The sequence below is a fragment of the Brugia malayi genome, assembly GCF_000002995.4.
Source record: "Brugia malayi strain FR3 genome assembly, contig: Bm_v4_ChrX_scaffold_001, whole genome shotgun sequence".
NCBI lineage: Eukaryota > Metazoa > Nematoda > Chromadorea > Rhabditida > Onchocercidae > Brugia > Brugia malayi.
This window is the reverse complement of record NW_025062479.1, coordinates 2,989,538-3,007,293: the sequence shown is the minus strand read 5'-3', so window position 1 is coordinate 3,007,293 and position 17,756 is coordinate 2,989,538. Positions and strand designations below refer to the sequence as shown.

The 17,756-nt window shown below is 27.8% G+C and overlaps 3 protein-coding genes across 3 annotated transcripts; 1 reads left to right on the top strand and 2 right to left on the bottom strand.

Moving 5' to 3' along the window:
* Window positions 1-228: 228 nt before the first annotated feature.
* Window positions 229-3,009, bottom strand: Bm10911 (Ground-like domain containing protein; the record flags this gene model as incomplete). Its single annotated transcript, XM_001896977.1, has 2 exons — window positions 229-405; window positions 2,551-3,009. The coding sequence occupies 2 exons, from the start codon at window positions 3,007-3,009 to the stop codon at window positions 229-231; spliced, it is 636 nt and encodes a 211-aa protein (XP_001897012.1).
* Window positions 3,010-5,955: 2,946 nt separating this feature from the next.
* Window positions 5,956-7,496, bottom strand: Bm3920 (warthog protein WRT-5, putative; the record flags this gene model as incomplete). Its single annotated transcript, XM_043073399.1, has 5 exons — window positions 5,956-6,043; window positions 6,181-6,360; window positions 6,574-6,662; window positions 6,967-7,119; window positions 7,485-7,496. The coding sequence occupies 5 exons, from the start codon at window positions 7,494-7,496 to the stop codon at window positions 5,956-5,958; spliced, it is 522 nt and encodes a 173-aa protein (XP_042929333.1).
* A 4,122-nt stretch (window positions 7,497-11,618) lies between these two features.
* Window positions 11,619-17,543, top strand: Bma-frpr-8 (G-protein coupled receptor, putative; the record flags this gene model as incomplete). The annotated part of the gene is made up of 5 exons (XM_043073398.1): window positions 11,619-11,873; window positions 15,274-15,386; window positions 15,703-16,200; window positions 16,464-16,632; window positions 17,394-17,543. 5 exons carry the CDS (start codon window positions 11,619-11,621, stop codon window positions 17,541-17,543), a joined length of 1,185 nt encoding a protein of 394 aa, XP_042929332.1.
* Window positions 17,544-17,756: the final 213 nt, after the last annotated feature.

Below are 17,756 nucleotides of genomic sequence, written 5' to 3'. Positions count from 1 at the left end.
AGAAATCAGCAGAACTTAGAATAGTGGAATATTTAGCTAAAATTAGTAACTAATATCAAGATTAAACTTTTTTTTTTTCTTTTTTTTTGTTGAAGTTTGATGTAATTTATTACTTCTTAGATATAAAATTTTCTAAAAATATTCAAATGCGAGTGAAATAACATCAGCTGTTAACAAGTAGAAACTTTTTGTGAAAAAAAATTATGTGAGAAATTAGACAGGTTTTTTTCATAGTTCGAATACATAGCAAAGATGATTTGTATTTCCACCAACACAATAATTTGTTGAATCACTTGTAAATGATAAACTGGACTGCGAGCATAACACCACGTAATCACCTTTTTGTTTCGCTTTCAGTTCCGAATAAATTGCCGCTTTTGAGATTTTCGCATCTGTGCTCAAATTCTGAAACATTCTACTACTATGTATTTATCTTTATTTAATCATTTATTTGAAATTTAATAGCATTATCACCATTTATTTGTGATTTCCTACGCATTCATTGATTTATGCACCTATTTTTAATACAATCAATTCAAATTTGGTATACAGTCAATTCAATTGCTTCAATTAAATCAGAGAAATTAGGAAAGGACAGCGTTACAAATTTCGTTTAATTGTTTCTTTCTTTCCCTTTTTCCTGATCATGAGAATGAATTATGAGTTAAATGAAGACATAAACAGGTTATCAGTGATGAAATGTTGTCCATTGACTTTTGCTCTAGAAAATTGCAGTAAAATAACGTAATATTGTATACACATAATATATGCTGAAACTTTATATTTTATAGTCTACTATAAATTGAATGTTTAAAGTTGGTTGGTAATTAGCTCAATTGATTCGTAGTTCTGAGAAGATCCTATTTATTGGTTTAGAAGCTGTTATTTAATTCCTACCTTTAGTAATATTAAATGACCGATTTCAATAGAATTTCTAATAAAAATATAAATTTTGGAAGAAAATAAATTTTTGAACAAATTTCAAATTTTAAAACTCATTAGTCTGCAATGTTCACTCCAAACTATAGTTTTTATTATCTTGGATGAAAGATAACGTCCCCCAGATAAGTTGCTTATTTTAGAGCGAAAAAAATTTTTGATAGTATCAGCTAGCCACTTTTGACAAATGAATTTCAGTTAGTGAAGATTAGTTTTAGGAAATGGTAGGCTCTGAATGCTTAATTGCTTAACTATTGAGTGTTTTGAGGTATTTTGAAATAGCTGGTCATTAGTTGCAAGAGTATGAACACCATTTATACATACTAATTTTGTCAAATCTTGTTTTTGATCGAATAGTTGATTTCATTAAGACTACTGTAGTGGCCCTACTCTTTAGTATTGACATGATTTGTTTTCAAAAAAAAAAAAAAAAAAAGAAGAATTTAAGGGTAAAATGGAATAAAACTACAGTTGCTCACAATTGAAAATTCTATTTCGAAATGAAATGTTGCAGTCATTTGCAGCAATTCACAAGTAGTTTAAATGAGTTGCTCAAGGATTTTTAGATTAAAGTCCGCAATTTTTCACATATTACAAATTTCAGTAGCAAGAATTACACTTCTTAAAGAAAAAGTTTTTGGTTAAAGTGAAACTGCAGATTAGTCAAGTGATTCAAAACTTAAGATGGAATAAAAAAGTTGAAGTTTCATTTTGTATATTCCTTAGATTTTTGATTTTTCTTAACAACTTTTATCTGAGGACGAAGAAATGCTCATCTCATCAGTTTCTAAACATAAATCAATCAAACAAGAATAATTAAAAGATGAAATAGAAATCAGCGTTAAGGTTACAAATGGTTTTATCCATTATTAGCAACAAATTTTTTAGAATAGCATCTGTCATTTCAGGGATTATTTGGCTTTAACTTTTAGTAAATCAGGGAACTCAAAAAATAATGTTTAAAAATATCAAAAAAAAAAATCTGGAAATATCAATTTTTGGGATAGTTGTCCCTTGTAAATTTTGGTTATTTCACTTCGATAAGCAAATAGTTGCTAGCTAAGTGTTGAGAATTTTCGGAGAATTCCAAGCATGTATTTTCCAAAAAGTTTTGAATTGTGTGACTGAAAATTAATGACGAGCTAATTTGCAGATTCGCAAGATAATTTCAAATATTTAAATTATTAGGTACATTATTAGTTATTAGTCAGTTTTATTAAACCCATTATGTAGTGAATTCGATGCAACTTCCAAAGGCATAATTATTTAATTACATTACTATCTAAAATGATACAAAGCACTTTAATTCTACTGTCGGTTTGAATTATGAGACTGGAAATTAATGAGGAACTAATTTGCAGACTTTCAATTATCCGTCATAAATAATAAACAACAACTGGGAATATTTCTACTTTTGCAACAACAAATGGAGGCTTTCATCCACTTTATTAATTTTTAATATTTCTGTATTTAATCATAAATTGACTTACTTATTATTGTCTTCTTAGATAGTGAAATTACTGATCATAAATCATAGGCAGGTTAATAATTTTAATTGTCTTGTTAATTAAGAGAAGAAAACTGTAATTGAAATAGTGAGAATAGGTTTACCTTTAGGATAATTTTACGAATATAATTGCTGGTGCACGAGGCATGAATATTGGTACCATAATCGCTAGCGACTGAAGTAATTGGTGTAGAACGTTTCTTACGCTTGCAAGGAGAATTCGAGGGTTGTGGTAGTGGACAAGGTAACAGAAGATGTTGAAGGCTTGGTGGACAAAGAGGTTGCATTGGTATTGGTGGTGGACAAGGCAAGCAAAGTGGTTGTTGAGGACATGGCGCAGATGCCTGAGGTGGTGGAGGTGGCGGTGGTGGTGGTGGTGGAGGTGGAGGTAGTTGTGGAGGACATGGAGGTTGTGGAGGACAAAGCGGTGGGAAAAGTGATGGACAAGATATCGGACAAACAGAACATAATGATGTTTGTGGACAATTACAATCTTGACTGGGACCAAGAAAAGTTGCCTGATATTGCGGAATAAGAGCAAGGAGAAAGAATAAAACGACCATTATGAGAGATATATATTAGGTATTAGAATTTTGATATAAAATTCAACCAGTCACCAACAAAGCAAATTGTTTCTTAACTGAGCACTAATGTTTATATAAACCGATTGTATTAGTCCATGGTCAACTAAACTGGTTGCTGATACACCTGTGATATTCATTATTAATGCGTTTTCGATAAAAACCTGACCTTCCTTTCCTTTCTGCACATTCATACCGCATGTTGTAGATCTGAGCTTTTTGATCATTAATATTTGTTACATGATACAAATCAACATTTTTGAAATAGTTAGTGACCTTCTGGTGATTTTTGTTCGGGAAACTTTTTTTCTTCTCTTTTTTGTGCTTGCAAAATCGCTATTTAACTCTGATGAATTAAATAAATCTACTTCATGCAAAGTGGCACATAGCATTAAATGTACCAACGATTCTGATATAACAGTGTGCTTTTCAAAAACACAATTATCTCTTTGACTTATTCTTCATCTATCACATATGACGGTAGTTTGGAGCTAATTTCAACATGCGTAACTGAAATTCAATTTTCATGAAAAGTAGTGTACAACTTTTTTAGCAAAAATAAATGTAATGATTGGTGCAATAAATAATCAAATTATCTTTCAAGTATTAAATCGAACAAATAGTCATTATGAAAAAGCAAATTAAAATTATCTTTAAAAATGATCTTTTCATATTTATGAATTAATGAAGAAAAAAAAAAAAAAAAAGTTGCAGGAAATTTTATATGCAAAATGTTAACTACTATGCTAAATCAATACAAATGAAATAATCTATGAAATTGCTTTATTATATCTGTGGTATTTTAAGTTATATTTCGATACAATTGAATATGTTTTTATAAGGTTTTGATAAGCTACTTTAGAGTGAAAGAAAGAGAGATATTACTATTAGATATTAGTTGTTTGAAACCAAAAGAATTGAGATATTGATAGCGTAATTAATGGATGAATTAAATCTAATGGTTGAAAATGTAAATAATTTTTAACAAGTTATCAGCTATTGCCTTATCTGACATATAAAATATCTTGCAACTAGGAACTGAGGTTCGATTGTGTCAAGTAGTTTTTTAATGGGTACAAATTCAACTAATGATAATTTAAAATGTTTAGAAGGATAGAGAGCAATCGCATACAAATAAATATCCCTTTCACCTATTTAAGACAAACTTAGGCATTCATCAGTTTTTGTCTGCTTAAATGGAGTGTATCCATATTTTGTAATCAAACTGTTGCATATGATACGTTGAAAAAGTCTTCAGATACTGTTTAATACTATTTTACCATATATTCTAAAATTTAATAAGCTGGTTAATATGAACAACTCTGATAAATCATTTATTGGCATATCAAGAGATTAATAAACAGATGTTAATGAATCCTTTTTCAAAGTGTTAATGAATATGAGGCAAGCAAAGTGTCGTCTTACCACTTTTTTTTGTTTCCCAACTAAAATTTGCTCTTTATTTGTGAGAAAAAGAAAAATATTCATTTTAATTTTTACTTCTTACGAAAGACTAAAGCGATAATTTACATGATATCAGCAAAAAATACTACTAAATTTATCAAGTTAATTCCTAAGTTTATTTCAATCTATTCGACTATCATGGCTAATATTTTTGTAGTCATAGAGATGCAAATCAAAAGTGAAACTATTGCAACAAAATTGCTACATAAAAAGAAAAAATAACTAGATTTCAGAAATTCTTTTTTTATTGTTACTCGATTAATGACGTTATTTATATATGAAACTTCATAAATTTTGCTGTTTATAATATTGCAAGCGATTAGAAGTGTCGTTTATTTATTTCATCCAACAATTACTCAAAGCGGAATAGAATTTGAAGAATCACAATTAATGGTTTTGTATTTTTTGAGGGATTATTATTCATGCTGAAGTAAACATCCTTAGAATATGTTGTTATAATTGAAGGAAATTTCGTTATTGTTAAAATTTCAACTGTGTAAAATTGTTATTTCTTACAATTACATCAGAAAATTTGATATCAAATGTATTGTATTGCATTTTTTTTTTTGAATGTCGACAACAATTACTGTTCAAAGATTGATATTGTTAAATGAGTAACAATCCAGTCATATTTGAACTGTGTAATTTGCAAATGAATTTGATAGTAAGCGACATCAAAATAGAAATCGAAATGTTGTGTTCTTGTTCAAAGAATGCCGCTGTCTACAACATATATTTTTTTATTTCGGAGTTTTTCAATTACTAATACCTCTCATTGTTTTAAAAATAGAAAGCCTGTTTTAGAATAAATTTTAAAGAAATCATTACATATTCTCATGTGATCTTTTTCTTCATTCATTCTTGTCTTTTGCAACGATCACCACAACAATGCAATCGCTCAAACAGATAGCGTGATTTGATTTGCAAGGAGCAAGTTTCTTAAACTCCACCAATCAATCATAAGAAGAATATCTGTTCACATCGAATTGTTTAATCACCAAAAAATCTCAATTTATAAATTTTAAAAGGACCTAGAAAATAATATAAGAGCATTAGCTTCGTGTGCGATAGACATTTTGGATTCAACTTCAACATTCACCACTTGAAACTTGAAATATATTTGTACATATGTATCGTTAGTTCGAGGACATTTATTATATGTAATGGTATATGATAGCTTATCATTTTATTCAAATTAATTAAATTGAAGCATTTAATATCCGTTATTTATTGAATGCTTAATATGTCTTAAAACATAAAACCACTTGAAAAAGGTTGATTTTTAAGTTCACATTCTCCTAAAATGAATTTAGTACTTATTAATATAAATCGTTGATATCACAATTGATTGAGTAAATCGTCAGGTTTGGACAACAAATATTTCGTTCATACTTTCTGTTACTGTAAATGATAATTTAAAAAATAAATGTAATTTAAGGATTAAATTAATATCCAATTAAGATATTACGGCCAACGTCTTGTACGTTTAATCCTGTCTACGGGAGGTAACTCATAGCATCGCAAACGTCGTACTGCCATTTCGTAAAAAATCCTGCAATATAGTACCTCAGATTAGCAAATTATAATGTGAATATTTCAACTTTTTCAATGTTTCAGTGTTTCCATACAATGTTTTTCTGGTCAGATATAAGCTAGGGATTATACAATTTAATCTATAAATTGACTTACGATAAATTAGTTGAGCGAATCATCTTGAAATCTGTAATAACATCGAATGAGATAACCGTATCAGTTTCTTCCTCAACTTGCTCCTCACCTTCGAAATACTGTCCAGGCTTAATAATTGTATGATAAAGCGGACTGGAATGATCGGCTAGGCCTTCAAACGTACAACACTGCACATACAATCTAAATTTCTACTTTTTTATCTTTCTTTTTTTAAAAAAAGGACTATTTAATGAAGGTCACAATTTCTTCAAATTTTAAATGAACCTAACTTCTTAGCTCTTCAAAATCGATCATTGATACCATCCTAAAGCTACTGTATTTGAATCTAAATTGAAATGCAATTTAACTTGAAAAAAGATTAGATCGTATGAACAGACAAGATAAAAAACAAACGGTTGATGATTCCCGTAACCCTTTTCAAAGCCTCCAACCCAGCTATCATTTGATTCACAAGATTTACGCTGTGCGCGATCATCACAATCCTAAAAAACATTTAAAACTATCATTTTTTTTTTTTTGCAAATTCTAGAAAAAAGAAAAATCAACATTGAAATACTTTTTTAGCACTTCAAAATAAGCTTGTTGATTAATTTGAGATTTTTTTCTGAGCACTTTGTATTATCGAAGATTTTCACAATTTTTTTTCTTTTTTTTTTTTTAAACAAATCGCCGTATGTGACTGCAACAGATTCATCAATACTTTTTACTTGTAGAGGAAAAATTGGATGGATCAACAAATTATTCCAATACTAAGTAAAAATTGGAATTAAAGAAAATGAAACGGACCGCATATCGACGTTCAAAGCAAGATGGACGAGAACAGTGCAACAATGGTTGAGCATTTGGATGAACTTCAATTCCAAATGGTATTTTATTCTCACCACAGTATTCGCCTTTATATAAAACAATTGGAATAAGCAGTGAAATTAATACAGAAATCTGAAAAGCAAAATTTAATGGAGAAATTTTTTCTGAATGTATCAACGTCTATTCATCAATTTATTTGAAATGATAATTAAAAGTAATAATAATCATTACCATAATAGAATAGGGAAATTTTGTAAGAAATAAGGAAAAAAAAATTCAAAATTTTCCTCATTTCTTACACTTAATTATTGCTAGGATTGTTCCTGGTAAAAAAAAAAAAAAAGGGAAAAGCGTATTGTACATGCACATATATTTAAGACGTAATAACAGGATAAATTTGTTCCATCGGTAAATATCGGTATGGTAACATTTTAAAAAGAAATTTACAATGAAGAAAAAAAGAAGTTAAAAAAGTATGAATTAAGCAAAGCTCTCACCATGACAGGCATCACATGATAGGATTGCTTTTTACACGCTGCAGGCAAGTTTTCCACAGAACACGCAACTTCGCATGATTAAATTTGATCATAAATGTGTTCTGTTACAATCATTTAGCACCATCACTATACTTGTATTATTTAATGTCCAAGATTTTAATCCGGAAAATTTTAAATATAATAAATATGAAATAGTTACGATGGAATGCAGCTACACTAAATTATACGATTATCTGAAATGATTAATTACAAATAATAGTAAGCATAAAATTTTTAAAATAATTTATTACTAAAAACTTCATGTTGCTTCTTCTACATATCATTAATAACAATCATATCAGTAATACTTGATCATAGTTTAATGCTGCAGTGTAAACAATAACAATAACAATAACAACAACGATGACAGCAATAGTTCAGGAAATGCTGACATTATGAGCAAATCGGAGTGGTATTTTTGAAATTACATGGCAAAAAGCAACCAAGCCGTTGAAATAATCAATGTCAACTGGGAATGGAATAAGACCGAACGATGAAACGAAACGGGAATTAAACATTGTCGACCACCACACCATTAATACATTTAGAAACACACACACACACATATACAGACATAGATAAACATGCATACATACATTCACTGTATTTCAGAAAGTTGCTAAAATAGGGATGAAAAATTGTTAATTGTTTAGATCAGTATGTGATTGAATTAATTAATTCCTCATTAAAAAATTATATTGATTATGGTAAATGAGAAATAATAATATATCGTGATATTGTATGAAGTGATTGTTATAATTGATTATATTATAATAGCTATTCGACTTGCAATTTAATTCCTTTAAATTTAAATCTCCTTTAAATTATTATTTTTCACTGATGTATATGCAATTCTCATCGCTACACACTGAATCTTCGGAAACGAATTATTATGGCTATTAAACGAACAAATTGGAATTAATTAGTGTTTTTTCTCTTGAACTATTATTATCAAATTCATAAATCATGCCTAAGATGATGTTAAAGAGAAAATTTATGAGATAATATTATACCTGCAATTTTCAAATTGTTCACATATGCTTTTCACATTGATTCAAATTTTGTATCACTGGTTTCTTTTTTTTTTTTTTTTTTTTTTTTTAGATTATTGAAACAGAGCTGATAAAGTTTGGATGCTAATAATGAGAAAGCGCCTAGGATAGCGGGAAAGTGCTGGGAAAAAGATAAACACGAAATTAAAGACTAATAATAGGCGCTTCACTCTACATAGTAATAAAAAACGAGAGATTTAAAATGGATATATTGTTATAAATAATGGTTAAAATTAGATTTTTAAATCCCAATGGCAAGAATATGACACTGACTGGTATAATATATGAACATATTATTGCTTATTGCGGCAGTCAATTTTATATGCTTTATCACTGTGATATCATTTATTACCAGGCTCATAAATTATATTCAGTGCTTTCGCTTTGGTTTATCATATTTTCCCTACAAGTGTTTAAACATAATGCAGAAAATTCTCATCACTGTAATAGAATATAATCAAAGAGCTTTTTGTTATTTTAAAATTAAATTTCAAGATATGAACTTTTACGTTACATGCGAAATGTTTCACTGGGAATCATTAAAAGCATTTAAAACTATTCGTCTTGTGTAAAAAAATTTGACGTACCCATATATTTTGAAATGTGCAAAATTTTGAAGAAGACACTTCTTTATGATGAAGTGCTTATTTTCCTGACTTTTCGGAAGGAATAAAATATATCGGAGTGTCGAGGAGGACTTATAAATCTTTTTATGTTTTCCTCAGCAGTATGAAAATAATGAAATCGAATTTTCGCTTATTTTCTGTTTTGCTCATAAACTTACAAATCTTTTTATCAGATTGGGACAGAGTTTATATTAATTATACAAAGATATTGAATTGCTTTTTTCTACTACGAAATATGATATTAGCAGTTTTGCAACCAGATAACAGTGAATATTTAGCAAGAATCAGATTTCGCTAATATCTGTAAAAACTTCATTATCTTTAAAAGCTTATTTACTTGATTTAGTTTAATAATAATAGTTAGAAAAAAAGAAAAGAAAATGGTAGGTCGAATCTAATTTTTTAATGAAAAATTCCTTATTGATTCAATTATCAAACTTGACAATGATAGTAAAAATTCCAATTGTTTCAATTATTCAAAATACTCAAAATCTTTTCCAATCACCATTCACTAAAATTCAACAATGCAACAATTAGTACTGCTTGTTTTAATTCAAATTTAGTGCATCAAGCATGATTTTGCTAGCAATTTTTTTTTTTTTTTTAAATTATTATTAAAATATGCTGTTATCAATTATTGTTCTTTTACAGTTATTGATCATAACATTTGAATTTGCCAGTACTACTACCTGCTACTACTTACTGCTCTTACTATTTCACTATTTTGTTATATAAGCGAAAAGAATGTCGTAAATCACTTAAACTTTATTTGATTTCGTAAATTAAGCACAATTTTAGCTACTTCCTCCTTTTCTTTTTCTATTCAAATACAACGCTATGTTCCATTGCTAACAATAACAATTGAAAATTATGATTGCTTTTCAATATAAAACCATTGTAGCAGTTGTTAAATGATTTCTAAAAACTTGGAATTTTTAAACTGATTTAAAGTATTGATGTTAAAGAAATCCTCATGACAAACGTTGTAACAAATCGAAAACATGTTTTAAGATGATGATGCAACTTTTTACTTTCTTAACAAATCACTGATGATATTGAGAAAAAAAGATAAATCAAATTGTTATTCAAAAACTACTAACTTTTTAAAATTAATTACAATTTTCAAAAGGAAGCATTTTTGAGGAAGCTTTTCTTTGAGGAAGTTTTACCTTCCTCAAATTTTATCTCCTTATTTATCTGTTCATATTTAAGTAAACAGTTAAAGTAATGTTTATAGAAAAGTTTATTGATAATTCACAAGTACAATATAAATTAGTTAAGTTATATCAATCACATTCTGAATGTAAAAAGAGGAAATGTTTTGACGAATGTTGTATTTGTCGATAAAAAACTTATAAAATTGGTAGCTTAGAAATTCAAATAAAATCATGGAATAAAAAAAAAAATCCATTTGAAAGGCAACGTCATAAATTTCGGAACTAATCTTATAAAAAAAAAAAAAAAAGATCCACTTTTCTCACTTTCCTTAGCTATGGAAAGCACAAATAAAAAAAAGATCCACTTTTCTTAGCTATGGAAAGCACCAATCTGATTATTTTGATATATTTCGTCACCTTCGTCCTTTTAGATTTTCATCATCCAAATGCTACTCCAAAATGCATTTGCTTCTCTGGCAAATGTCAAGTGACTACATTGACTTAAAAAGTCTTAACATTGTCGATGTTTCTTTCTCATTTTCTTCTCTTTTTTTTATTCTTAATTTTTAATTTCTTCCCTTTCTCACTTTTTTTTTTTTTTTTTTCAATTATCTCCTGTTACGCTTCATTTATCTTTTACCTGATTGTTTGTCTTGAATTTATTCATTTCAGTCTTTTCTGTTTCGATTTAATTGTAATTAAATTCGTCATAGTAATTCTATATTGTTTCTACTTTATTGTATCATTACAATAGTCCTATCAATCTCTTATCAATGATATCATTCTAACTGTTGTAAAGTTCCATTATATTATTGTAACAAAAGAATAATTATGGATGACAACAAAAGTATCATCTATCAATGTTTGACCTTACTAAAGCAATAATGCATACATCTTAGAAGAGCTATTTTTAGTTCAGGTGGACGAGACGACATGTGGTGAGTAAGTACTGGTGACAGACGTTGAAGTTTGGGTGGGGCAATGAAAAGGGTAAAAGGGGTGTGGTGGAACAAAATGAATGGATGGATGAAATAGGACGAATGGAAATAATAGGACTTACTTAGTCAGGAAAGGACTCTAACAATCATTCCTCAAGGCCAAATGGTCAGTGCTAAATCATATGCCGTCTATTAGTTCTTAATCAAATGGATCAAAACAATAGGTTCTTAACTAAACCAAACACTGTTATCACTATTATCATCATCATCATTATCATTATTGTCCTTATCGATGGATTATAATCATCATTCAGGATGCCATATGTCACAATCCCGTGATTCCCAAAGAACTGATAATCTTGTTGATTTCGCTCAGCATATCATTTATACCACCGTATTACCACTTGTTTGTACGGCTGGTGTATTTGCTGCCTCCGTATGTGTCATCATATTCACTCGTCCACAAATGCGCTCTTCATTAAACATTTATCTGGCTGGTTTATCATTTTTCGACTTAATTCTTTTACTTGTATCACTTCTTATTTATCCTCCTATGCAGATCTGTTTGCAAAATAACGTAAGTCATTTTTTTTTTTTAAATTAGTTTCTTACTAAGCATTAAATACTTAATTAGAAAAAAAAATCTGTGAAAGCGTTTTGAATATACTAAAAAAAAGTGCCGAGAAAGTTTGTACTATCAACAAATTGCATAAATAATCCTTAAAGGCATGCAGATTGATTTACTTTTTCGCAATAACACAATTTTCACATCACTTTGCATGACTTAACAATAGATCAAATATGTGCCTACTGTTCGATACAACTTTTATTTGTTATATTTTTCATAGTGAATCACCTCGCAACGCTTACAATATTGAAAACACGATCTGCAAGTAGCACACGCAATGACGTAAATCAAACATCGTTAGTTGCAATATAGGCTTTTGTCATGTAGAGAATTATTATTATATGACTTGATGCAGACAAGCAAATAAATTTGAGTAAATTTGTCAGCAAAACTTATAATTAATTATTACTCAATAGATATAATAAATGAAGAAATTTCCTCTTGAAATTAATGTTGAAATCAAAATTTACATAATTATTTGGCTAATCTAAAATTCAAAATATCCGCCTTCATCACCATTAGGAATCATTTTGATGTTCATCAGCCTATAAACACGGAGCAAAATTATCATGAAAACAACACTTAAGATGAACTATCGGAATGAATTTTATAATTTTTGGACATATCACAAACTGTTTAATTCATAACTTTGATTAATATGATCAGCACTGATTCAAATTTGAATTAGCTAAATACAAGTACTAGTGGTACTGGAAGAAAGTATTGGTAAAAAAATATTTGAAGATGGTAAACTATTTTGAATTTTTATTTAGAATTAAAAAGAAAAAAAAAAAAAAAAAAAGACCACAATGTAAGATCAATTTTTAGAAAATTTCTTTCATTCTTTTCTGCTGCGAATCATTTCCCTTAAAAGTACACTGAGCATCCCAGGCATGTTCTGACAGCGCTATTTATTTACCGCTATTCCTTTTCAATAATACTTAATGAGTTTACTGGAACGTTTGAAATACCTCAACTATCTAGCTTTAAGCAATTTCTGAATTTTTAATCATCATAAGCCATGATCAATACTTTAATTAATCATCGAAATTCATTCAAACTATATAAACGTATATTTGTTTGTTTATTTATATATGTGCAAATTTTTATAGCTTTTTATATAATTTTGTAGTTTAACTATATATAATATGTGAGTCTCCAATAACATTAGTGTTACTATTGTGATAATTAAAATATTACCAAATATAATAAGAATCTTGAAATGATGAGAAACAGAAGAAGTTGTTTACTTTATTGATCATTGCTTTTTTTTTAACATACTAAAGAAAAAATTGATTAAAAAAAAAAGGAGAAATATTCATGTGTTCATGTAGATCACTTATATGTTTTACTTTCGGTGTTCTTTCAGAATTAATGAGATTTTAGCCTTCGATTCCATTTAAACCAATTCGTCTATCCAATAGAAAATCTTAAATGTGGATGATTAAACCATTAACTGTGATAAATAATTTGCATATATAAGCGAAAAATAACATACAAATATGAAAAAGATTTTGTCAGTAAGTGGAAAAATTATAAAAGAAAAAGTTTTCACTAAGATAAATATACGAGAGAAATTGTTAGATGTTTAAAAGTGCTTCTCAACAAGAATCAATCATTAAATAATCGATATAACTTAATGAAGTTACAATTATTAGCATACCTTAATCAAATCAAACGAAATAATTGCTCAATCTTTCATAATAATTTCTTAACCTAGACAAGCCAATTACTTGCTTAAATCATTGAAACAGAAATGTTGCATTTCTCTTCATTCTCTTAAAGCTTATGCTTTTATATTTCAATAAGAATAGTTCCCTTTCATAAGATTGAAAAGAATGTGTTGCAGGAGGTAAAAGAAAATAAAATTTTCCAACAATAGTAGAACGAAATATCAAATGGTAATTTTATCATTTTTGATCATATATGCACAGTAATTTGACTATTAAACAATTTATTGTTACTTTATTACTCTTTTCTTTTATTACTTTCTCTTTTGATCAATAATGCTATTATGAAAAATTTAGCAACAAAAAAGAAGATTAATCTGAACATTAATCATATTGCCTAGATAGTAGGGTGACCAATTTTCCATAATAACTTTGATAATTATACCATACGCTTATATTCTCGTATTTCCTATACCATAACTCATAGATGAGAGTTAAAATTTAAGTAATAATTTGCGAATGATAAAGCTTATTTGCTTGTTAAAATCACCTTAACTCATCTTTGTATGAAAAAATTGATCTGACCAATAAATTTAACAATTAGTATTGCAAGCTTTTTCAGCAAAATTTAAACCTCTGTTTTTTCCAGAATGTAAATCTGTTTTTTTTTTTTTTTTTTTTTACTTATAGCATCGTCAAAAATAAAAAAAAGTAATATTAAATTATTTTTTGATAGTAGCAGATTATACATATCTATTATATTTTACTATTGATAAAAATGAGGAGACGAATTTAAAAAAGTATTAATGATTATTACAGATTGCTTTATTAGTGTTCTAGCATGAAACATATTTTCAAAATGAAATGATAAAAATGAAGCTAGTTTAGGTTGACAATCAAAGCATGAATAAATTTTACATTTAGTAAAATGGAAACACAATCGTACGTTCCTTATACATTGATCAAAATCGAAATTATTTTGAGATTTAGTTCTATTTGACTTGAAAAAAACAAACAAATATTATCATTAATTGACAAGGAAATACTATTATATTGGAAGTATATTTCATGATCATAGATCAATGGAGTATTGATAGAGAATGATTTGAGTGGTCAATTTTTTTTCTTTTTTTTTTTTTTTTTTTTGTATTTTCCACTTGAAATTTCCAATTTCTTACAAAGACTAATCACGAAAATTTTTCATTTATTATATTATGAAAATATGAAATTTTTAATAAGCATATGTAAAAAGTGCTATGAACAACTGCTCTTTTTCGTTGAAAATTTTGTTTTGCATGAAATTTGAAACTGAAACTTTTGCATTTACTACTACTTCTTTCAGTACTAACTATATCTCCTAGACAAAAACAAAATATTTCATCGTATCATTGTTATTTGTTGCTGTTATTTTAATGATCATCAATATTAATATTTCATATGCTAGCATGCATATCTCGAGATGATACTCGTAGAAGTACATCATTCTCAACTAAGCTTAACAATAGATATGTAATTACGCTAACAGCACATGTGATACGTCTTCCCATCACTCAAATTAATAAATTACAGAAATTGTTATCGTTACTGAAATGAAAAATGAAGTATTAGTTTTATTTGGTCATATATATGCAATCTTTTAAATTTAAATAAATTTAATCGGTAAAATTTTGAAATTTTAGCAACAAGGTGCAGTGTGTGAATTTTTTTGGAAGACGACACTTGTCAGTTATCCAATATCCCTTGCAGCACAAACCTCATCAGTATGGACATGTGTAGCTATCACTGTTGATCGGTAAAATTTTGTTAGCAATATTCAATGATTATTTTTTACTTTTTTATTTGCATTAATGAAGGACAATTTCGTATAACTGAATAATTGAAAGTTTTTTAAATTATTGGCTTACTTTTTTTGTCTTATTACACAAAGGCTATTGCTAGTTGAAAGTGAGCTTTTTTTCATTTATACTGACTAAGAATTTCAAAACTGATATTTTGATCTAGAGGTTAGAAAGTTGGGAAAATTGCCCATTATTAATTTCTAGATGAGTATAATTAAATTATTCAATTTGAAAATAACGTTAAATATGAGAAAAATGTGTAACTTTCAGATACTTAGCTGTAAAATATCCACTGCAAACCCGCGTGTGGTGTTCAACATCACGTGCCAAATTGGTTTTATCAGTGATAGCAACAGTATCATTTGTTTACAAATTACCATCACTGTTCGAATTAACATTAGATGAATGTGGCCGTTTAGCTCCAACGCCATTACGTACCAACGGCCTTTATATTGTTTTATACAATACATATGGTTATTTGTTACTATTGATAATCATTCCTTGGACAACAATGATTGTTTTAAACGTTATCGTTATCCGATCAGTACAACAAGCATACCGTATCCGTCGCTCTTTAATGAGTCGTACCGCAAATCTGGATGAAAAAGAACGACATTGTACACTTATGGCTTTTGTAATGATTTTAACATTTATTGCTTGTAATTTAACGGCTGGTATAAATCACATTATTGAAGCATTCTTTGCCGAATATTCCCAATTCTTTCGCTTACGTTTACCTATTGGAAATTTATTAGTATGCGTCAATAGGTTTGTCACTTTATCCTTTTTTCATTAGTGTAACTTATCTTTTGGGAATATATTTAATTTAGTCTCATATTTTGATTGATATCTAAAGATGCAAACAATGTTTGTCAAACCATTTCGTCTCATTAACTAGAGTACCATTTTATTTTTTAGATAAAATAATTGAAAATGGTTAAACTAAGCATTTCCTAACAAGCACTGTTTTATTCAATTGATTTTTTTTTTTTTCAAAAATAAAATTCCTCCAACATTTTTCCTAATTTCAGTGCTTCAAATATTTTTATTTATTCTATATTTGGTCGTAAATTTCGACGGATTTGTGCAGCTCTTTTGTGTCCGTGTATTGTTAATCGTAATTATAAACGAATGAAAGCACTTGGACTCAATGAGTTAACAAATCAATTATGGAATAAACTTTCAAATCAAACTGCACAGGTTAATAATTTTGATCATTATAATAATCATTTATGAATATGTAATATTTTTAAAAATGATAACGAATATCTTTCATTAAAATTAACATTCGTTCCAATGGAAATAAAATATAAAAAGAAAAAAAAGTAGTGAGTAAAATTAAAACAAACAGTTTTAAACCGCTCTTTTAATATTCAATAAGCTATTTAATAACTTTATAATTGATCCCAACTTTTGAGATTTTCGAAGTGATAATAAACTGAGGTATCATTTTTGTACAACTTTACTTCAGTAAAATAGACTTAAGGCTACGATACGTATTTAAAATATTGTAACTGCTTTATTGCAAAAGTTTGATTAAAATTTAATTCCCATGCTTAAATCATTTTCTTCAAATTAAATTTGAAGAAAGGAAAGCCAATATCTTTATTGCTATTTCTAAGTCAAAATAAGTCCAATATTAAAATTAGAAAAAAAGCCGATGAATCGAGATACTATTGATTATTGCATAAAAGAAATGTTTCATTAAAACAAATAATTTCGTTTTAAAAGGCTATGGCTTTTAAATTTATCAATTGTCACAGTGAGGCATTTTGAAGAGTCTCGATATCTAATATAAACAACATTTAGACCATACAAAAAATTGCAACTAAATGTTGTATTAATGAAATGAAATAATATTTAAGTGAATTGCAAAAAAAAAAAAAAATTCACTTTGATGTAATAGAAGAAATTTGTAAATTTAATTTATGTTGTTTTCAGCTTTTAATATTTCATTATAGGAATCTTTCGTTCAGCAAAGGAATCAACGTTCAATTTCAAAAATTGGAAGAAGTTATAAGGAAGAAAAATTTGCTAGTCCTAATAGTATTACAGAAAGTTTGATTGAAAATGTTAAATTTGATGCACTTGTGAAATGTTCATCAGAATGATTGAAGTGCTTTAGGCATGGGATCACTTCTTAAAAATAATGATATTATGAAATAATGAATATAACAGTTTTCTTTCTGTACAGTCTTGATATTTTGCTTTTTTATTAACATTATTATTATTATTATTATTTTATTACTATTATTATTATTTTAATTGTTGCTGTTATTACTATTATTACGATTACTGTAAAACATGTTGCCAACATGTAATAA